The 23,980-nt window shown below is 33.7% G+C and overlaps 1 protein-coding gene across 3 annotated transcripts in view; it reads right to left on the bottom strand.

Annotated features, from left to right (window-relative positions):
- The window catches only part of LOC112127581, a 176,294-nt gene that overhangs the window by 140,493 nt on the left and 11,821 nt on the right, over nt 1-23,980 (bottom strand). Inside the window, exon 1 of one of the 3 annotated variants that reach the window (XM_024228710.1) lies at nt 21,419-21,529. The exons of 1 other annotated variant lie outside the window; for it this stretch is intronic. In XM_024228710.1, the coding sequence (XP_024084478.1) occupies nt 21,419-21,510 (92 nt within the window). In that variant the 5' untranslated portion in view covers nt 21,511-21,529. Of the gene's footprint in view, nt 1-21,414; nt 21,530-23,980 lie in introns of those variants that run through there. One more of the 3 variants, XM_024228712.1, reaches the window with a different exon arrangement.

Below are 23,980 nucleotides of genomic sequence, written 5' to 3' on the forward strand. Positions count from 1 at the left end.
CGGTATGTCTGAGACATATAGGGCGTAAAAAATGTATTTTAACTTTTTTGGTTATTAAAATTAGATAATAGATTTAAAAGAAAACGAAAAATGGTGTGGGTTGAAATGTGTAATTTTTATTAGGAGATCGTGAAGATGCGGTCTGGTGAGACGTTGGTTTTAGAAAAACATTTTCTTTATCGTGCCAACGTTTCGATCTTTATTGAGATCATCTTCAGGGCCTGGGATTTATAAACATTGTTCAAATTTTACAAATACATGTAAGATGTGAAAAAAATGAGTTTATACATTGCTAGAAATTTTAGACTAAACGTATTTGTACTCAAAGTGTTCGTTTTCTGTGTAGATGTTTTATTCTTGTGTGAGAATTGTTGAGCGTGCCAGTGGGGTATTGATATACGTTGGATATTGTGTTATTTTTATTTTGAGGAGAATGATAAAATAAATGTAGGATTGAAATATTGACTATTTTACGTTCATACGCTCATTGAGAAATCAATCGAGCTTATCGGCCCGAAATTTATTCTCATTCTCTTCGGAATTGCAACTTGCACCCTGAGGTGGTGGTAAAAAGGGCTTTCCATGGAAATGTGTCACAAGCGACTCGAGCATAAAGTTAAAGTCAGGGTAAAAGACTTACGGTCGGAATTCTTTCTTTTTTCTATTTGTGTGCCCGTGTGTGTGTTAGGACTTGGGACATTTGGTTTTTATCCTTCGGCTCCTTTTGTGTGACGGAGGAAACCTCGGACCCGGCCACTCCTATTGTGACAAGTAGACTTTACGAACGCAAAAAGGTTTACAGCAAATAACAATAAAATGTGTATTAGTCGTTTCAAAACACTTGTTGACATTCAAATTACAATATTGGAAAATTAATTAATAAATTATCGCTTTTCGTTAAAATATTAAGCAAGATTTTTTGTAAATTTCTTCTCTAAATTTGTACTCTTGCTCTTTATCACAAAAAACTCACTAATGTAATATGTATAATTATGTAAAAATATTTTAATTTTTTGTATATCAACGTAAATTTATGCATGTTTAGCTAGCCCACTCTCTCTCTATATATTTTTTTTTTCTTCTTCTGTTTGTATAGTTTATTATCTTCCTATTTCACTTTCTATCTCTCCTTTTCCTTTCTCTCTCACTCTCCCTCTACTTCTCTAATTCTAATTCTCTTTCTCTCTCTCTCTCTCTCTCTCTCTCTCTCTCTCTCTCTCTCTCTCTCCTTCTCTCTCTCTCTCTCTCTCAGCTTCTCTCAGTTTTCCTCTCACAAAGACTCTCTCCCTTTTTATTGTCTTGTTCTATGTTTTTCTTCCTATTTTTCTATATCCTGTATTTCTATTCTACCTAGTACATATTTTTCTATTTACCTTCATCTGTTCCCGGCGCTAATATTTATTTAAAACATACACAAGATCTAGCTATTCTTCTTTATATCTCACCGTGTTTATTTATTATTTGGCTAAACATGAAGAAAATTTCACTCCCTTTCTGCTCAGGCGTTATGTTAAACCTTCATGTCTGGCAGATTTAGCAAAACTACTCTATTTTACGCCGTGAAACGTAACGGGTATTTTTTTCTCTCTCTCTTATCATAAAATACGTGTGCTCCTCAAACCACCTGAATGTTTTTAATGGTGTATTTAGTGACAAAAAACGCTTCGAGTACAACTTTTAATGAGGGTCATATACAGAGTAATTATAGTATTATAAAATGAGCCCGTGGAAAATCAACAATATTCGCGACCGTAGGACCCTCAAAATACCCAGATTCCTATAATTGTCCGATTTCCCCAACTGGTACCGCCTAAATAAAACGGCCGCTGATTGTACCTGCAAATATTGGATACACGTTTCTCCCTCACCGCTGACTCGGCATCGATTATTGCAAAAGTGCAGAAAAAATAAAACCCCGGCTTGCCTTTCCGTGATTGACAGACCCACTAGATGCCAAGAAAGACAGAGCTCGTGAGTGATAGATTCAATTTATTTCAAAGAGAAAAACACCTCCTTCGGGTGTTGCAAACCCCTAAAATTGTATTTCTAATTTATTACGCGTTGGAAGTAGCCTAACAAGTTTTATTTTGTTGACGATACGGATGACTCAGAGATAAAAATGATTAGGTATAAGAGGTAATATACGAATTCTATCCAATCTTATTTTAATTTTAATTTTTAAAAATACTACATCAACAATTGAAAAATGGAGCAATCTTTGGAAAATAAAGTTTAATCCCTCAAAGTCACAACATATCACCTTTACACTCCGTCGTAAGACTTGTCCTAGCATATACTTATACAATGAACCTGTTCCTCAATTCGACAAAGTTAACTATTTAGGACTTACATATGATAGAAGACTAACTTGGAATCCACACACACGATTAAAAAAACAGACACTGAATAAACGATTTAAAATTCTTTATTACCTTCTCAACCGACAATCAAAATTACCATTAAAATCAAAACTTTCGACATACACATACCTACTCAAACCTATTTGGATGTACGGGTGCCAAGTATATGGATCGGCGAAGTATTCCAATATTCAAAGATTACAAAGTTTTCAATCCAAAATTTTAAGACTAATTGTTTCTGCCCCTTTTTATGTAAACAATAATACATTTCACAGAGATCTTCAAATCCCAACAGTTTTTTCATCCATCAAAACATATTACAGACGTTTTCATAGTAAATTACAAAATCACACCAACACACAAATACGATTACTCCATTCCCCACAATTACCACGTAAACGTCTGAAAAGAATATGGATAAGAGACCTCTTAAATGATTAATATCATTTCATTAATCCAGAGCGGCTGCCAATGGGTAGCTTTCTCTATAACGCCCATAATGCCGAACACATAATCTGAAATCCAATCTGCTGGTTGTATATAATATATGTACAGTTGTAGATACAAATAAATGACGTCAAAAAAATACTACAATATTAATTATCATAGAATAAAGCATTTATGGCTCTCAAAAAACGGAAATGTATGAAAATATAATAATTTTGGAAAATTGAACCATTTTTCAGAATAACAATAAAAGTTAGAGAATACTAAAGTTTTAATATTTCTTAGACTAATTTTAAAGTTCCTAACATATGTGTATGACTTAGCAATTATAATTTATTTTTAAAATGATAACATTGTTCAAAAGCAAAAACAGACTGCAGCTACACTTCCTACTGTTGTGCACTTTTAGTTACAAAATACATTGTCACATTTAGGTCGTGTAAAAAAAAGCGATTTCTTCCAACAATGATAAACTCACCGTAGGACGGCTACGAAAACTCAGTTGAAATTTCAAATTTCCATATAACTATCTAACTCATAACTGTGGGTATCAAAGTTAGGCATGTTGTACGTTTTACCCGGCTTTTGCTATTGTTTGCAATTTCAATTTTGATTAACTTTGCCTACATATTAAATTTCAAGAACGCTCTCGGGTAACTTTTGTTTTTATTTTTCATACTGACATTTATGAACTCAAGAAAATAGCACTGTGTGAATATTATTCATGAAAAATCGCAATGTTCGAAACTTTGAATTTTTGATTTTTTTTCCAATAGTTATGAAGAAATGTAAGGGATAAAGTATGAAATTACCTGACCAATGGCAAGAGTTCATCACTAAAGGACGAAACAATAATTTACGTTAAATTCTGTTTTTTTAAACATTGTTTCTCAAAGAGAAACATTTATCAACTGTAATTTTTGAATAGTCCATTCATGGAAGGAACGAAGAGAAGATTCAGTTTTATTTATGTAGATTTGTCCGCCTTTGAATCGGAATTTGATTAGACAGAGAAGGCTCTGAGCCTTGTATAGCCAAACCTGTTAAGCCGTCGAATCTCGCAATCCAATTATCGAACCCCTTTATGAATCAGACCAGATCTGACTCCGTAATTATTCCTGATCAATGCAATTAAAGGTCCCTTGCACATTTCAAAAGATTTCCCTTTTAGAGAAAAATGTATCGCAAAATGGAATAAAATATAAATTTAAACAATATCGCTGTGCTAAGTTCGTAACCCTTCTATTGCAATAAAAACAAACAAGATTGTTGTTACCAAAATCAATGAAAATTTGATCGAGAGACGAAAAATTCAGACATATGTGTGTTTAGTTTACGGGGAGTGATCCACTTGGAAATGGCTGAATAATGATATTAATTTAATTTTATTAATGATTTTAGTTCAAAGTTCTTGAAACTTATAAATCAATAAAACATTTATTTTTTAAAGCATTGGTTAGTGGGTTAGGATTTTTTTTGGTTTGTTGTTGTTGAGAATCAGGGGTTGTCGCAAAACCAAAAACTGATTTTTTTCAGTTTTTTTTTTTTATTTTCGAAAAAACTACAGCAAGATCCATTTTTTGTGCTTGTTTTCAAAGATAATCATAACATACGGACATGAAAAAATTTTAATTTTCTGAAAATAAAAAAATCAAAGTTTCGAAAAAATGAGTATTTGGTAAAATTTTATTTTTTCTCATCCCCAAAGAATTAAAAACAACCTTGAGTGATTCTATAGTATCTATAAATTAAAACAAAATCGACTAAATATGTTATTAGTTTCAGAAACAATCGGTCAAAATTTTGAAACAAAAAAAAGCGTTTTTTAGGAGTTTGTTTAGGATTTTCGTAAAATTTTGCGCTTTGCATTGCATCTTGTATTGAAAAAGTTATTAAGTTTTACGGAATTTCGTAGTCCGCTTGGCCAATTAATTAGTTATTTTTAGTTTCTTTTTATAGTTCCCATCAGTTCTGTTTTCTGTTACGTTTTTTAGCTAATTTTATATTACTTGAGTGCTGGCATTTTGTTGATTGTCAGCTCTTTTCAGTTTTTCTTACGAAATTTTGTGTTTCTGTTATTTTGTTTTTGTTTGTATCTACTGTGGCGAGTATGTGTTAATTATTGTTATAAAAACCTATTTTATCATATATTGACAATATTATTGTTATTAATTTATTCTATTCGTCGTTAAAATTTATTTTGTAACTTTTGTTTCATTTTCTCTGGGCATTCATTCCAGCTGTAGCGGGGAAGCGGGCAGCACCCCGAAATCGATACTTGTTTAAAAATAAAATAAAATAAAAAAATAAAGACTACTTTTTATGAAAGTGTGCTTTTGGTTGTCTACGTCTATGGAATACAGTAGGTAAAGAAAAAAGAAAAATAAAAGATGTTTTTAATTTCATGGAAGTATTTTTGAGAACTAGAAACGTTTTGTTCAAAACATTTATGAAGTATGATTCTAAGTATGTCTTTGTCTTTTAATGGTAAAATAGTATTCGTGTAAAGCAAAAAAAGACAACAAAGGTTTCGGTTCAATTTTTCTGTAGTGTATCTCGCAATTATTCACCATTTCCCTTGAAGTTGATGGTCAAAGTGTCTATTCAGATTAGTTTTGTTGTTCGATTGTGTCAAATAGAGATTATAACATGTATTGGTTATTTTGAGATGTGTTTTTGGTAGAGTTACTTTATTTTGCCATTTTGTGCACGAGAGCTTGTTTTAGTTTATCGCTTGTGAGTGTTATGTTAATTTATTTCTGTTAGAGCTATTAATTAAAGAGGTTGGGTGGGTTTCTATGTTCGTGTGTTTCTTTAAAAAGCTAAACTTTCGTCCCATAAATTTATTGTAATTATTCCAATGAAAGCATTTTTTTTAAGAAGGACAATAACAGCATTGATTACTTTTTTATATAATTTATATACAATATTTCTACCTATTCTTAAGAAAAAGAAGGCAAAAGGTAGTGAAGAAAAAGAAAAAAAAAATTTAAAAACTTTCGTCCCATAAATTTATTGTAATTATCCCAATAAAAGCATTTTTTTTAAGAAGATCAATAACAGCATTGATTACTTTTTGATATAATTTACATACAATATTTCTACCTATTCTTAAGAAAAAGAAGGCAAAAGATGGTGAAGAAAAAGAAAAAATGATCTTTTTTGGATGGTTGGGGTAAATTGTCTTATGGGGCTTTACAGATATTTCTCTCGCAGCCCCTTATTCTTTTCTGGAATCGCTTTCATTTTCTTTTATTTGCGGGATAAAAATTGTCTCTTTCATCACGCCTCCTATAATCTGAGATATTACGTCTTTTAATTTAATTCCGAGTAGGAGAAGAATGAATCTTTAAACGTTTTCTAATATTTTTATATTTCAAAATATTTCAAATCTATATTAAAATTGTGATTTTTTTTTTGCTTCATACCCTCTGTCAGATGCGTTTTGCATGTAGATTCAAGGCGCGACAAAAAATGTAGACACTCTCTTTCAACGTTTTATGAACTTATGAAAGGGCCAGAATAAAAAGAACTCACACTGACTCACCGCAGAAGATTGCGAAAAGTTTAAACACAAACCAAAACAGCGAATAAAGGCGGACTAAAATAATGAATAACTGGATTATCATCCAGCAGACGCATAAGGAAATATCAAAACTTAAAATCTATATTCGATGAAGTATTGTATTTTTTTTCACATTTTATCCTTTGATATTAACGGTAGCAGTCTAATATTTCTGTAGATAGCTTTTCTGACTTTCAGGGCCTTGCTATTTAAAGAGAAAATAACGATAAAATAACACGATTAACAAACACATACACAATAACATAATAAATGTTATATATATATTGTCCTGATATTGTCGTTAGCATTCACGCTGCACCAGAATAGTGGTAATTGGGGATGATACATTCACACTAATAAGTTACATCACACACCAGACTTTGTTCACACTACCCCAGAGTGCTAGAATCGTCGGGCCAACATGGAAGTTATGGAGCAACCAAACGCCTCTCAGACCAACACGTCAGCAAGTCTGGCGGGTCCAGACGGCCGCCCATCATCTTAATCAGAATTTCTTTAAACTAGTATAAAAACCCTAATCCCCAAATATCCTTGCCTTACTCTTACGATAGCCTTCTGCCCGTCACTCTGTCGGTTTAAAATTAAACATTGTACAGTTTTGACAACAAAGTTTCTTCTTTTTTAAAATTTCTTCTTTGAGCGATTACTTAACTTGGATGAGCCCATTCATTTACTATACCCAAGGGTATTCGATATTCCTCGGGTAATTGGGGATAATCCCTTCCATTGACGCTCATAAATTACATTCACACTACCCAAGAGGACTCCATATCCCTCGTGTTAATTAGGATAAGCCCTGCCATTCACGATAATAAATAACATTCATAAACCACATTTTATTCACACTGCCCTAGAGTTCTCGAAATTTCTCGGAGTAATTGGAGATAAGGGCTGCCATTCACGCTAATAAATAACATGTAGGCACCACAATTCAATCACACTGCTCCAGAGCACTCGATATTACTCGGGTTTTTAGCCCTGCCAATCATGCTAATAAATACATTCGTTCCAATAAATAATATATATATCCTACACGAAAGTATAAAAATGTATGTACAATTAAAAATATTTATCACCCTGAGATATTGGATCTTCGATTTATGCATGCTGCTTTGTCCCAGGGCTATACTGTAAAATGTTTTCTATATTCTCTTTAATTTCCTTTTTTGATTCATAATCATTATTTATTGTGTGTTTTATTTGATATTCCTTTAACCAAGTTAGGTAATTCCTTGGATTCGTGAGGAGCGGTCAAGAACTTGACCTTTTTGACCGCTCCTCACGAGTCCGAGAAATTATTTAACAACCGGTTACTAAAAAAAACACACATGTTAAGTAATTTATTTGGGTTTGCGACACGGGTATACATTTTGTCAGGACGAGCAAACCTTGCGTTTAAAAAATCAAAATAATTATTAATTAATATTTATTGTTAACAACGGTATTTGTAGAAATTTATCTTCCCTAGCTCAAAAGGGAATTGTTGATAAAATGCTACTCCCTAGTAAATGCGACACATTGTTCGGGTCAAATCCGGCCTTTGATTTTCCACATGATGTCTGCTGCTGTATGTACAATGCGAATTTTATCTCCTGTGTTACAACAATGAAGCGTTATTTTGCTTTAAATCGCCATCAAGAATACGGAAGAATACGGTATTTGAAATGCATATTATTTAAAAAATCTGCCCCGTCAGAAAAATCCTGTGATCTTCATCATAAAAAAGTGCAATGCTGTTTTACTTTTTCATAATGAATAAATACTTACAAAGAAAAACTATAAAAGTGGGAATTCAGTTTTTAATAAAATTTTATGTTGATAGTTGGTCGAAAAATATGGCCCCTCGTCACCATGGCCCAAATAGTGTAGAGGTGGCATAGCCTGTAGCCTCATATTGGGCAAAGTTGGAAATGATGTTTGGGAACATTGGGTTTGAGAGCAGTCTCATTAAACAGATCAAAGGGGGCCAAAATGCGCGAACAAAGAGCGCATTAGAAAGATGACGTGTCCATTCACTGGGTCACAATTTTGTCGGCCATCGTTTGTTGTTTCCAAAAAGGTTTCTGCCAATAACATATAAATAGTAAATATAGAACCTAGCCAACACAAAGGTGCATCAGCGATTTCCTCAACCTCGATCCATCACGGCATAGGAGGATAAGTAAGCAACTATAGACCATGCAGGCCCAACCTTGGCCCAAGGGTTGGACCATTCACTGGCAAAATGTATGGGGCCAAGCCCATGGCCACCTTGTTGGCATATGATAGCCATTTTGGTGCAATGCGTTGGCTGGTCATGGCCCATAGAATAGGGGGCTGTAAGACACGTGTTCGAGCTTTCCTGCCAATGGGAGCTAGTAGTCGAGAACAACCGCGATTTTAAGTAATTCAAATGAACCGACAGAATTATGTGCCTTCTCACATGTTTACTTACTGTTTCAAGTAGTTAAACTAAACATCTTTAACATGTTGGTTCAAACCAAAGAACATAAATTTTGCCGTAAAGTTATGTTTTAAGTGTGGTGATTATAATACACACATATAATATAACATATAAAGCAATCATCACATTCCACACATCAAACATTTCTACATCGTCTAATTTTTCAACAATTTGGCTTTCTTTTCCATAATTATCCCCGTCTATATAATCCTGAAATGATGATCTGTCCGGACCAATACCAACGTTTTTTCTCAATGTCGGCTCTTTCACATCAAAGAAGCCGACTCCTCATATAAAAATGTCTTTCTGTACCGACTTCCTTCCCCACCCTCCAACGTATATAAACAACAAAGAGCAATATCTCACTGGCACACTCAACATGACACACAAGAATGGCACAATTACGCAGAAAACAAACACTTTGAGTGAGTAGAAATACTTTGATTGAGTCTACAATTTCTAGCATTGTTTAAATTCACTTTTTCTACATCCTACATGTATTTGTTAAATGTAAACAATGTTTGTAAATCTCAGACCCTGAAGATGATCTCAATAAAGATCGAAACGTTTGCACGATAAAGAAAATGTTTTTCTAAACCTACATCACACCAGACCGCATCTCACGATCTCCGAATAGTTATGTTTTATTAAGAAAAGCAATCAATCATCAAAGACTGATTTATACTGAGAGGCGCAATTGTAAATCAATCTCTATATTCAAGCAAATCCACAGTAGCGATAATTTTGCGGTTAGTGGATAACATTTCTCCTGGAATTTGAAAAGTTTAACTTGATTTTGATTGGTTCATATTTACATTCAAGCAAGATCTTCAGAAAAATTATATACGATCTTCTCGTACATAAAACAAGGCAATAGTTTTTTTTAAAGGAAAAACACCAGAGGGTTAGAATCGTTGTATACTCGAGCAAATTGGAATGGTTCAACAGCCCTTCTAAAGTTGCCGTACTTCTCAAGGAAGGACGATTGAAGAGGCTCCGCGGTCGTTAAAGTCTGAAGCGCACGCGCTTATCAAAGACTCTGCAACGGTCAAAATGTCAAAACACTTTTACAGCTTGATTGAGAATCACACACAATGCCGATTCCCTTGACCGGATGATAAAAACAAACTACCGTGTATAGCGAAAAAGTGATTGAGCAATAAATTATTTCGGGTTTTTCAATTCGATGCTAAAGTGGTCAGGCGCGTTCCCAGGTGGCGGATATGGTGTATAGACCACTCTCGGATACGGGACACAATGCATAAAAACACACACACATACACACACACACACACACACACACACACACACACACACACACACAGAAAAAACAAAACAAAAACAATGTATAACCCTCTGAGGGGTGACCTACAACTATCCTAAGACCTAATTTTCTCAAAATTGTTAAAGAAACTACACTTTTCAGAACCCCATTCAAACTAAAAACTGGTTTTATATCTGCTTCTTCAATACCTATAAACAATAAAAACGTTTAGGTTATAACAAATCCATTCTGTCAAAAAGACCTGATCATTTTTAAAAAAAATTGATTCATCTACATGATAAACCAGAATTTATCTGGAAAATGAATTATTATAAGCAAAAGTTCGTTTATAACAAATAAAGAAATTTTATTTCTCTGTAAAACAGGTGGAAAAAATTGGAAAAGGAAACTGCTCATCGGCCGGTACACCGTTGATATCGACCAGCGGGAATACATGTTCACAGGTAACGATATACGATCCAATTAGGCGAAACGCCACGAGAACCATCATCACGGAATACGGAGTTTGAAAATTGTCGGACGGAAACACCGACTTTCAAAAACTGGGTTGATCATTCGTTCAAATTATCCACTCGGATTGACGTTTTCTTCTAAATACGTGGACCGTAACAACGAATTCTAGACCAGTAAAATGACAAGGGTATACCTACTCTGGGATAACTAAGTAGCATTTGACATTCCGCGCATGAATCACGGAAAAGATTCTAATTTTTATTTTAAAAACATTATTTTTAATAATGAAATAGCAAATATTTCTTAAATATTTTATTGATGTCTTTCTCCTTTTCAGTTTTGAAATAGAAATGTCCGAAAATATCGTTAACTTCTTTCTACCCGTCCAGAACGTTCCTGGATTTGACGTCATTTCTTTTTAATCATTTGTAAACTCTTAAAAAGAAGTCGACTACCCTTTATAATGCAACTCTCTGTACAGCACACTTCCAGATGTCAACCAAACAAACCACACTATCTTCCGAATTTCTACCGTCCTATCAGTTTATTGCCGATTCTTGGTAAACTTCTTGAAAAACTCCTTTGTAAGTAATATTCCCCGTACACGAATCTTGTAATATAATCCCCGACCATCCATTTTGGATTTACGCATCAACATTTTCTTTTACAACAGTGCCTTTGTGTTTTGGCCATCATCTCTTCCTTCCTTGAATGCTGCTCAAGGGTCATCCTTGCTTTCGAGTAGGCTTTCAATTGAATCTGGCACGTGGGTTTAATTTGGAAACTTTAGGTCATTGCACAATTACTCATCCTCAACTCCTTAAGTCTTAACTGGCTGGCAGGTACTTTACAGGGATTCTCTTTTCTACAAGGCGGACCCGGGCTCTCTCTCAGGGTAGCATACCATGCAGTATATGTACTGCTAATAATTATGATGACACTGCCATTCTCAAACTCCTAGGGAACCTACATCTCCCCAAAATATAACGAAACAAATAATACCACAAAATTTGAACATAACCTTCAAACATACCTCCAATCTGTTATAATCATACTCCCCTTCCTACCGAAAACGTAATCCGCTACTAACTGGAATAGTATACGTCACAGAACTAGAGGAACACTAGATCAAAAGCAAATTAAGACTATACCGCGATCCAGAGTGATGTGAGTGAAAAGTGGTCGATACTGATAATACTGAAAATAGAATTGGGGGTTCAGCCAGACCCTACAATCACGAATCTTTAGATCCATTCTGAACGCCTCATCCGGTTTCCATAACATTATCCAAGTTATGGTACCGTCTTCCAGAATCCACAGCATCTGAGTCAGCAAACTTCACTTCCATATAAATAGGGCTCAGGCGCTAGGGCCGACAGTCTTCCGTTAGTCTTCTATTAAGTCTTACTCTTAGTCTTATGCTAGACGCAGTGTTATGCTAGTTGTTGGCCGATATACTTGTTGTATAAAATTGTATTCGTTATTATAAATAAAGTTTTTTTTTTGGACTTTTATTATAACGGATTACATAACTTCCATAACAACCTAAATGTTCCCTTTATTAAAGAAGTTGCAAGATCCAGCTATATAAAACTCAAAACTAATCTCTAAACCCAGTCAAATCCACATGTGCAATAAGTTTCCTCCCGATATCTTCCCAATAATCTTCCTCTACGACTACAAAGACAATAGCTCCGTGACCTACCACTCAGGGTGTGCGAGTGAGTGAATAAATTGATTATTGATTTATTAAAGGAGAGAGCGTGAGTACGGAATAAAAAAATCGTCTATGTGCCAGTATTTTACTATAGCAAAATAACCAGTGATAATCATAATGGCTAAGCCTTGAAAGCTGCAGAAAAGATTTTTCTTAGGGTGAAGTTATCTTCTAATGCAAGTATGCAATATATTAAAGAAACAAAATAAGCATCATAGTTAACAATAAAAATTAAGTAAACACAAACTCGAAAATAAGAATAAACTAATGAAAATACTTAACTTTTCAAGAAAAGCCTAGANGAGAGAGAGAGAGAGAGAGAGAGAGAGAGAGAGAGAGAGAGAGAGAGAGAGAGATCGTACAGGAAAACGTGAAGGAAAGAACAAAAGTGTGTGTGTCAGTCCATTACTTTGGCAAAAATGGCCGGTCATAATGGATTAGCATAATGGCTGAGCCGTGAAAGCTGGAGAAAAAGCATTTCTATAACGAATTCTGGATTCAGTACTTCTTTATGATCCAGCATTCATTCAAATAAACACATTTACCCCATGCTTTCTTAAAAACGCCAATTTTCACCGTCTCCAGTTAGGTTTTTCACAAAGCAAATCATAGATATCTTTAGCTAATTCCTTCTTCCACTTCGCTCTTGTTTGTATTTTTTCATAACTAGGGTGAAAAGGAAAAATGTTGAACGCTTTAACCTTTAGGATATTGGGACGGGTAGGCCCTACCACAAATCCTGCTTAAAAAATTATCGGTTTTCTTTTGATCTAGTTTGACAAGGGTTTGAAAAGGGCGAGAACAATAACGAACTTAAGAATTTGATTGGCAAAATAGAGGATTTTGAAAGGTGAGACCTATACATCCCACCGTTCATCCGGCTACTACTAATCCCTGCTGTATAAACGCTCCGTTTCTCTTGTCAGATTTTTTGGTAAGGAATTTTTTTCTTACTCACGATTGAACAATTTTGTAATAATAAATAACAAATCTATATTAGAGCCGTGCTTCTATTATCAAAAGTGTAAGTGGACTGGCAATTTGGTTTTTCTTTCGGTTTTATTCATTTTTTTATTATTGCTTTTTGTTGTAATAATTCCCTGTGCTTAATTAATTTTTTCTTTTTGCCTTTTTTAATCTTAATAACAAGGTATTATTTTTCCAGCATGTGGTAATTTATTCCCCATTACTAGGGACGGAGCCCTTTTCAGTCCCCTAACAAATTTGCTTGTCCCATATTTAAAAAAAGGGTAATATTTATTTCCTTTCCTCTCTCATCTTTTTGATTTATCATATACATAATAGCTTATAATGAAGCTATTTTTATTTGTACATAATTTTGAATTTTAAAATTTTCAGAATAAATCCATTAACAGCTGTTGTTCATTTTAACAATAAAAGCTTACAAGACTTAAAATTTTGGATTTCTTATTTATTAGTCTAAAATTATCTGTGATGAGTAATTAATAAGTATTTACAGAGAACTCGGGAAGTAGGCTAGTTGGAGAGTCCGCTTTCACATATGCATAGTAAAAAATTTTTTGAGCAAGAAAATTCTTTCTACAATACTAGTGTACGCCAAAGAAATAGTTAAAATAAAGAAATAATAAACAAGAATTTTGGTTGTGAATGAGTACTGTGTTATAAATGGTTAAAAATAAACTATCCCTGATCAGCCTTGTAATTTATTATTTTTGTCTATCCAATTTGACTTGTTCCACAGGTCCTTTTGGGGGCTTTTAAAAGTTACTATACAGGGTGATTCACTACTTGTTTAACGAAGTTTATCAGGTGCTTTTACACCTCAAATACAACAAAAATGTTTGTACGAACCATGACCCAATATTCAACCCAATACAAAAACACACACACACATAAAAAGAAAGAAAATTCAACGTATATTTCTGTTTTGCTGTTCACTACATTTATTGTCTCTTTTCTATGGGGTTTTGTTTTATTTGTACATTGCATTTTCCTTTTCTTGTCCTTTTTTATTAGATTAAAGTTGGAATATATTTATATAAGTTAGAATATATTTTCAGTGTTGTCCTTTTTTTGACCGTACTGATATTTTGTTCTGCTTTGATTGTTCGCTATGTTTATTGTCTCCTTTTTATGAGTTTTACTTAATTTTTCTTTCGTTTCGTGTTTTTTTATTAAGTTAAAGTTGGGTAATAAATTTAGCCCAGGAGAAAAAGTTGAACTGTGAAAGTAACCTCCCTTTTTTTCAAACCGTTACCGCTTTTTTCCCTATTTAGAATAAAATTTATGTATTTTCTTTCGTTGTAATTATAGAGGGTTTACCCCTAGAAACCTGATTGCAAGTTTATTTTTGCAAATTTTATATTTGGCACAAATTAAAAATTGTACAAGGGGGCATTCGTAATGGAAATTTAATTCTTTTTTCATTGTTTTCATTTCGATTTTTCTAAGATGAACAGTTAGAGCTACGAGTAGATTTATGACGAAAACCGTAGAAAGTTGAAAGAAAAAAAAACCATAAAATGTTGAATATCGGCGAAAGAGTTGTTCATATGAATGAAACTGAATAGGACCATACTTCATATGAATCTTTTTTGTTAGATTTAAGGTGTAGAAGCACCTGACGAACTTTGTCACACGTTTAGTGAATCACCCTGCATAAGATAAAGCTAAGTACCACGTACGCCTTTTATGTTTCACCTTCTTAAAGCGCTGAAGAGGGACCTGTGGAACAGAACAAAATGCATAGGTAAAAATAATAAATAAACCGCAAGCCTAATCTTTGTAAGTGTATTTTCTAAGAACTCAACATCTTCTTAGTGATTTTTACCGTTAGAATGCTGACGCTTACATTCTGCTGACCGACAGTTGCCCAGCCATAGTATGAAAACGTATATTATAACCTAGTTTTTGTTCTGAAGATTCAAATTCAGCGATACAGTGATAACTGCTATGCAAATGAGTAAATGGTGATTTTTTTGTAGTTGTTTAATTTTTTTCCGATTTGGCTTCAAAAAGAATAGTGAGAGGAAAAAAGGAAAATTGCAATGGAAGTATTTCGAACGGTGCAAATTTCATTAGTTATGCAAAAACGACCAACCTTGATGTTTTAACATACTAGCCTAGCTGACAAAATCCAGTAAAAGTCTTCTTTTTTATAATCAATTTTTTAAACTTGAATGCGAGCAGGTCTGGGTGAAGAATCGAGTCTAATGATCAGCAAGCATATTCATATTTTTAAAATATAAATTGTATACATCTGTGGTTTTTAGGATAGGTATAGCTTTGAAGGAAGAATTATTACTGACAGTAATGCAAATGTTTGATAAATAAAAGTGAATTAAGAGATAATAAGTATCAAGCAAGATGACCTCTGACTGTCAAATACAACTTATTATTATTAAAAAGCTTTTTATAGCCATAAAATTAATATATTTAGCACTATTTCTTATGTCGGACAGTCTTACGAGTGGGAGAAAATAATATAGCATTTGTTTTGGCCCAGTGTCTTTTATTTCACCATAAAACGGGAATATATTTATACTGAATTGAATCACACATGATACATTAAAACTAGTAATATATCATTTTGTGTGTGATAAAACTCAAAACGGTTTGTCCAGTAGTCATAAATCATGATTAGAGGCAGATAAACAGAGCAACAATTCCCACTAAAACGCATTAATAAAATCTCACTTGAAGGTTTAATATCTCTCAGGGAGATGATGTATCATTCTTAAGCTCTGGCATGGTTTCTCATCTCACCTGGAGAATTTATCGTGACATTTTTTTAAAGAACGGATTTCTTATATTCTTTGTTGGAAAAGTTGAGCTTGTTACAGAAATTACATTGCATAATGCTGATTTAATATTTTCGAAAAAAGTTAAGCAAAATTAATTGCTGAAAAGAGGTGCTAGCGTTTTCTCTTTGGTATCACAATCTTTTTAAGTTTATATTAATAGTCAGGATAAAACCAACTTGAAAGAAGTCACTGTTCTTTCTTCGATTTCACCCCCTTCATCAAGACTTTAAAAATATTATTAATGATGGAAAAAGTCCACAAAATATTTTAAAAACGTCCAATGAGGGCTGGAATTTCAATTCCTCCCCCTGCTGCATATTTTTTCTATTGAATTCTGTGCTTTTTAACATAAATAAGTTACAAATTAAATTTACAATAAAAGACATCAAACACCCTTCCAATCTGAACACGAATTATAAATTACGTCCGCGTATCCTATACGGCCAACACACCTATCCTAAATCCTACCCATTTATCCTAAATTAAAGTAATTTGTTGATGCCGTCAGGAGCGGTGAGGAATAAAGTATTTTAGAAAATACGTCTTTTTTGCTTACATTTGGACCTTTAATCGATTTATCTGCAGGCTTAGGTGAAATACAAAACATATGTTAATTGGGAACAATACAATATAGATGTAAATAATATAAATTTTGAACCAACTATTTCATACTGACACAAATGCGCTTTTATTCTCATGAATAAATCCATATGGCACCACAAGAATAGCATACCCCCTTTAAAGCCACCAATAAACCAGACTCAATTTATCAAATAGTTTTCCCTTTTTTTTTTTTTTTTTCAACTGACGAGACCTCTTCTCTGCTTGGTTTCGCATCCGTTTGTTTAGTACGTTGTTCTACTTATCGCTATTGGGAACCGGAAGATTTTCAGGTATAAAATCTCGTATGAAGTGTTCAAGTCAAATATGAATTTTCCCATGACTGAATTAATTAAAACTTTTGACGTTTAAACGCCTGCAGTCCTTGGACTATATTAATTAATTGTTAAGTTCGATAAGACTGATTTTAGGAGGAATTGGTTTTAGTTTGGAATAAGTAATATTTTTTAATTATCAAGTCATGAGTTTCTGGTTTCAGTGCAAAATTAATAAATTCAATGTACACTTTTGCAAATTGTAGGGTATTTATCTTTTATGTTTTGTGTATTAACAATAATTAGAAAAGTTCGATTGACTGAATTAATTCAATAAGGCTTTACCAGGAATGAATTATTTTCTTATGACATATTATTTTATGTCAAAACGATGGTGGCATCTAAGAGACTGAGAATCCGTCGTAGTAAGACAGCACTGACCTAATGCTATTTATAGAAAACAGTTTGACTGAGTTAACTGACATGGTCCAAAGATTTTTTGACATATCAAATATAATATTAGATTTGTAAATTGAAATATAAAAATTGAAGAGAGAGCACAATAAGGAGATAAATTAAGAAAACTTAAGTTCTCCTATTCTGTAGAGTAAGGCTGAAAGAAGGAGACTGAACTGGGCGTAATAGGGCCAAAACATGAGCACCACATGGCGCTAGAAACCAGTGCAATTATCATTTAAGCTGAATTATTAGCTATGGAAACATGTGCGCATAAAATCAATAACAAACTTTTCAAGGGTACAACAATAATAATTTTATAAGGTAGCCAGGCAGCTAATAATAACACACGTTCAATGCGGATGACGTGAGTTGTTTCACCAGGTATAGGAAGCCATCTTGGCGTCAAGTTCTCAGTTCTTTCAAATCTGTCAAAACATATCCCCCTGGTAAATTAAAAAAACAAAATAGATTCCGCGGTGAACATGTTAAAGCTGTTCAAACGTACGAAGTCAACTACAAACTAGTCTGAAACTACCTTAATATTCTAAACACAGCAGAAAGGAATTTACAACTTTTAACAGGTGCACTTAGTACATGTTTCAGTAATATATCACTTTAAAAAATGGGCCTATTAACAGATATACAATGTCGACTGTGGGTAGAGGAAATACAGATTATATAACTACAAAAATGAGAAATCCCTTCTATTAAAAAATAATAATAAAGTCTTTTTTTGTTTAAAAGATATAGATAGAAAATTCTTGTTTTATTTCAAAATGAATTAATATAATCGAAATTACTTTTCTTTTAAATGTGATGTATTTGTTGTATTAATTTGAATATTCTATTCATAGAATATATTATATATAATATATATAGAATATATAATAGAATATAATATATATATAGAATATAGTATATTCTATTCATTCAATAAGTCTTTGCAAGGAATTTCTGTTTGTTTCGGAATGTCTTCTTTTTACAAAAAAGGAATAACATGTCTTGTTAACAAATTTATAATATCGGTAGTAGTTAATTAAATTTGAGATGAAAATCTTTGCAGTTTGTTTTTAGTTTTTTTATTAAATGACAGCATTCGTTAGTGCCAAAAATAATAAACTATGGCAAACCTATAGTATCATTGTAGAATTAGTCAAACATTATTACATATCATTAGAAATTTGTAGGATAAAACAGTTATGTTTGTAGACTAGTGCCCCTTTCCTACGAAGGAATAATGGTATTTGAAGGGATATTACAGGAAGTTTTAATCTTTTATTTTTCCCCTATTCACTTACTTCCTAAATGACTTTTCAATAATTCTATCACATTACCGTTATATAAAAACTGTATTTATTGATGTTCGCGGAAGGCCTAGTATTTTTATCAGCTTCTTGAATGGAAGCTTTAAAAAAATAAATAAATAAAATCAAAAAATAATAATAATAAACAATAGTTGGAAGATCTTTGAAGAATTTAATAAAAGTGCTTCATTAATTATGTTTTACGAATAGTATGCTTGTAAGAACAATACAACATTTTTTTAGGATTATGGTAGATCAAAAACCCCAAAATTACGTATATCATGGGAAAATCAAGATTTTAAGCGACGGAGATAACTTAATTCTTTATAATGTCAAAATTTTAATTACACGAAAAACTAAATGCCACAGATTATAATTTTAAAAAACTACTCTGTGTAAATGGAATAAAAAATCTCCATTAAAGCAACAATACATTTACGAAACTCGGTACTCACCCGATAATAGAACATTTTCGAAAATCCATTACTCCTCACGCTTCCTTTCTACTCAAGACACTTGAAAGGCTGGTTGAAAAACATGTAAGGGGCAACTCCTTACAAGAAAAACCCCTTCATAAACATCAACATGCCTATCAGAAAGGAAAATCGTGTGAATCAGCACTACATCAACTAACAATACAGATAGAAGATTCACTGAACAACCAAGAAACAGCATTAGGAACCTTCTTGGACATCGAAGGAGCATTTAACAACACTCCTTTCGAAGCAATGGTTACATCACTCAAACAGCGAGGAACAGACGAAACCTGCTGTAGATGGATAGAATCAATGCTAAAAAGCAGGAAAGTGCAGGTCTCCATGTTCCACGAAAAAGTAGAAGCAGTGGTGGCGAGGGGGTGTCCACAGGGAGGAATACTCTCGCCTCTGCTGTGGAATGTGGTAGCGGANTACAGCGATGACCCCATTTGCAGATTATGTAATGAGGAGGAGGAAACAGCCACTCATATCATCTTCGAATGCGAAGCAACAGCTCAATGGAGGTTTAACCTAGCGTACGAAAAAGACACAGGGAACCAAATTGCAGCAATAACAGTCAATGACTTGATGCTTCTGAGAAGAAGGATTGAGTCTATTGACTAAACTAGGGAACTGGGAAGGTACAATAAGCCAGAAGGCTGCAGTGCCCGGGGAGTGCAAACCCCGCTTCCTAGTATCCTTTTCTACCATACCATACCATACCATACCTCACGCTTGCCAAGCACATTTCCTCAATTCTTTACTGTCACATTGAACCAATTCTCAAAATTTTTGAAATGAATTTACATCATACACACTTTTTTAAATTTATTTTGCAGTAAGGCTGATAGTCAACTCTTATTTCGATAAAGAAACACCAATCCAAAACATGGGAACATCCATTGAGCTGTTTTCATTCGGTTATCAATTTTTCAGTACTTAATAAATCATCCTTTTTACACCTAACACATTGATAGATAAAATGGTTTGTTTCGGGAGGAAGGGGTTGATCTACCATGCACCTCAAAAAAGAAATTGTATTGATCCTACCGAGCATAGAATTCAAAAGTTTATTAAATGAAGCAGTGTTTGCGGAATTTTTAAAATTTTAGAAGTTTTAATTCACAGCGTAGTGAGTTGTTGAAATTCTTCAAAGATCTTCCGATGTTTAAAATTTATAAATTTGTGCGATTGAACCATCTACCAATTAAAAAACTATCTCAAATTCGATGAAAAATCCAGAGTTAACAGAGAAAATATGTTTATTTTTGTGAAATCGTATTTTGTCAACGGAATCAGATGGAAAAATACTTTTTGTGGCAGTCCACTATCGCTCAAGTTGGTTTTTGCATCTCACAATGAATAACCCCGCATAGTATTACAATTGTAATTTCAGCCACCAAAATTAATTGGCGCAAAGTACGCTTTTTTTAAAAATTTAACTTTTCTCTGCTCGATAATAAATTAATTACTTTGAATATTACAGCATTTGATTTTTCTGTGATGATATAATGGTTTCAGTTTAATACGCATTGTTGTGTATTTATTTTTTATTTTTATTTTTCTTCTTCTTCTTTTATAATAAATCTAAAACTGGTTATTTTGCTTTTCGACAACTCAAACCGATTCAAATAATATTTAACAATCCCCTAGCATAGAACAACTGAAAAACATGGCTGTGGTTGTATCATTTCCCTAGAAGAGTGAAGAGAATTTTCCGTCCAACTAAAAAAAAATACTTAAAATGAAATGTCACTAAAATAGTTAAAAGTCGTTTGTAATGGTAGAAATTAACGACCAAAATTAAATAAAACAATCAAATCTCCTTTAATTTACGTACATTCTGATTACATAAGCATTTTTTATATTTCGTTTTTGTACAGAAAAGCTGCGATAAAGGATAAATAAGTTTGAGTTCCAAGTTAATTTATTCAATTAAAGGGCCTTGGTAAATTTAATTTCTTTTTCAGACCGTTTTATATTTATATTGTTATTGACTAATTTGATTTATTTTACGTTCATTAATAACTTAAGATAAAAGGAATGTAAATTTATTGCATTAGTTAGGAAGCTAAATGATTTTTTTTTTAAATTTAAACAGTGATGCGTTTTCCTTTAAATTTTTGAACCCTTTAAAAAATATATAATTAAAACAAAATCACAAAAAATATTTCATTTACGCATGACAATATTATATTTTTGCAAAAATTAAGTAAAGACGTACCGACGGAAAAAGAGAGGATGTCAGGGTCTTCACTCTTGGAGATTTGGTCCAGCACTGAACCCACGGCATTCGGGCTCTCTCGGATCGGGAGCGCATGTCTCATAACCTACCCCAGGACGTAAAAATAAATCCCGTACTAATTTTCCCTTGCGATTAAGGGCCAGGTTGGTTTCCAACGGGGAGATTTTGACCCAACTTGACAACAACTTCTTGTAAAACATTATATTTCCAAGCTCAAACATTCGGCATTTATTTATCGGTGATTTTATAAGGAAAAGAAGAAGTCTCGTAAAAAATTGACCAGCAAAACAGAATATTCGACAACATAGTAGGTCAATAAATGTAGAAGATACTTAGATTATGGTGTTGTTTTTTGTTCCATGTTTTTGACAGTAAAATAGTTGCATAACGGAAAGACAAGTCAAACCTGTTTGTCGACAACTTCACCATACCCGTGTATTTTTAACTCATACTGATTACTGATTTATATATCAATTCTGCACGCGTGTACAGAGTTGAGCCTTCTTTATATTACTTGACTTCTCGCAGTCTATCGGCAATTCTAGATTTTGTAATTTAATTAAATTACCGGTAGGTCTCGAGAATCATCCACCCGGGGTATGGTAGTCCGGGATAAGTCTTTGGTCTTATCTGTCCAGAGACCGAAGTTGGACTTCAGGGTTCCCAACGCAATCAGTTTCTAAATTCATTCATACTCTCACGCATCCTTAAATTCATGCTTACTTACATACGTAACATTCATTCATTTAGGGTAATGGACTATATGACATTCTTCTATCACTCTTTACCCCTATTGCAAAACTAACCTAATTGAGGGTCGATGGCCATCGGCTCTCTCACACTACACGTTCACGTCAACAAATTTATTCACACGTTCTTCACTCAAAAAACATTACTATGTACAATAAAACAACCCTATTTCCTTCACAAATCGGTACAGGGGACCTAGACACCTCCTGCCGTCCAAGCACAATTCTCATATCGGGTGGCATTCCTGCGCACTCTCTATCGCGCTCTATCTCATGCAATCAAGGAGTTCCATCCTTCAATTAGGTGGGACCAATTAAGCAACCTTTCGCTACATGCTGGACACTTAAGCGGACTTTGGTCCAAAAGGTGTGTCACCCACGCATGGCTTATTAGTATGATGAGGGTGGCCCTTTTTCTGCGAGTCAGGTCTTTATACGGGAGCGCTTCTTTACCGATCTGGCCGGCCGGCAATACCACTTTTATTGCATTTTTATCATCAGAGGATGATCGCGGCGGTTAAGTTCGGAGGTTCTGTCCTTAGCCGATTCGTCAACCTTATCGTTACCCTCCAGTCCTTTGTGTCCTGGAATCCAAAATTCGTTTTCCCGAGACGCTTAGGCTCGTGGCATCTCTCTAAAATAGCCCAACGAGAGGGTTGACGGAGAACGTGTCAAGGACAGCAGTAACCACGCTGAGGAAGAACGTTAAACCGATTTTTAAGAACAGGTAGTGTGTAAAATGAAGAAATCTTTAAGTTTCCAGAATAGTACTTCTTCCTTTCATTATTAGTAAAATATGGTACAACGCGAGGGCCTTGCTTAATGACTTAATTTAATTTCGATCCCATTAAAAATAAAAGTTATACATGAGGACGTTAAATCCAACTACCCGTTGGGTGTCGCGGATGAGGTTTCAATACGGTTTCAAACTATTTTATACTATGATCAATTAAAATTTCAAGGGCTGTGCCGAAATTCGAATCCAGAAGGTAAATACGAGTCGGACGCCTAAAGTAATTGGCTACCACTGACCCTTTGAAGATAAAGGTATCAATTTTCAATTTTTTTTTCAATTTTTCACTACACACAAAACAAATATTTTCAAGCTACTAACCAGGCAGATTACTTATTCAAATAGTAAACAATTATAAGCAGCAATAAAAGTAAAAAGTTCAACTTGTTAAGGTACTTTCCATAATTAATAGGGAAATTAACATTCCGATATACCGATTCATGATATATAGAGTCTCAGAGTCTCAACTTTGCAAAAGCCACTTAACACTATTTGATTTAAGTTGAAGTTTGCCGTTCATCTATAGACAAAGTGGTCCATTTATCTAAGTACGGTTAACTTTCCAACTACTAACATAGCCTGGGAGACGTTATTTTGGAAGTGGTTTTATAAGGGTATCCCCTAACTTATTTACCGGAGATGGGAGTGGTTTCAATTTCATTAGACATTATGAACATTCCACACGCGAGGTAATCTGCTTACGCCCGAAAACAGACAAAAGCTATCAAAAGCTTTCAATGATTGTGACGAATATTTCCTATTTGTTATTTAATATATGTGCTAACCAATTTGTAATGTTACAACGATTTCTTCCGATATATTGGATAGGATTCTGTCTTCCAGCTCGAATCCTATCCAAGCAATCTGTTACATCCAAGAAAATTGTGAGTTTATCAAAGACTGGCGCAAAAAGTTGAGAAATGTGTTCATCTACATTGGGAAAAGTCTTGATGTGCACTTTACATCAGAAACAAGGAGCTACCAGCTTCCACCCAAATCGGAC

This window comes from Cimex lectularius, unplaced genomic scaffold (genome assembly GCF_000648675.2).
Source record: "Cimex lectularius strain Harlan isolate CLEC.00 unplaced genomic scaffold, Clec_2.1 scaffold198, whole genome shotgun sequence".
NCBI classification, from domain to species: domain Eukaryota; kingdom Metazoa; phylum Arthropoda; class Insecta; order Hemiptera; family Cimicidae; genus Cimex; species Cimex lectularius.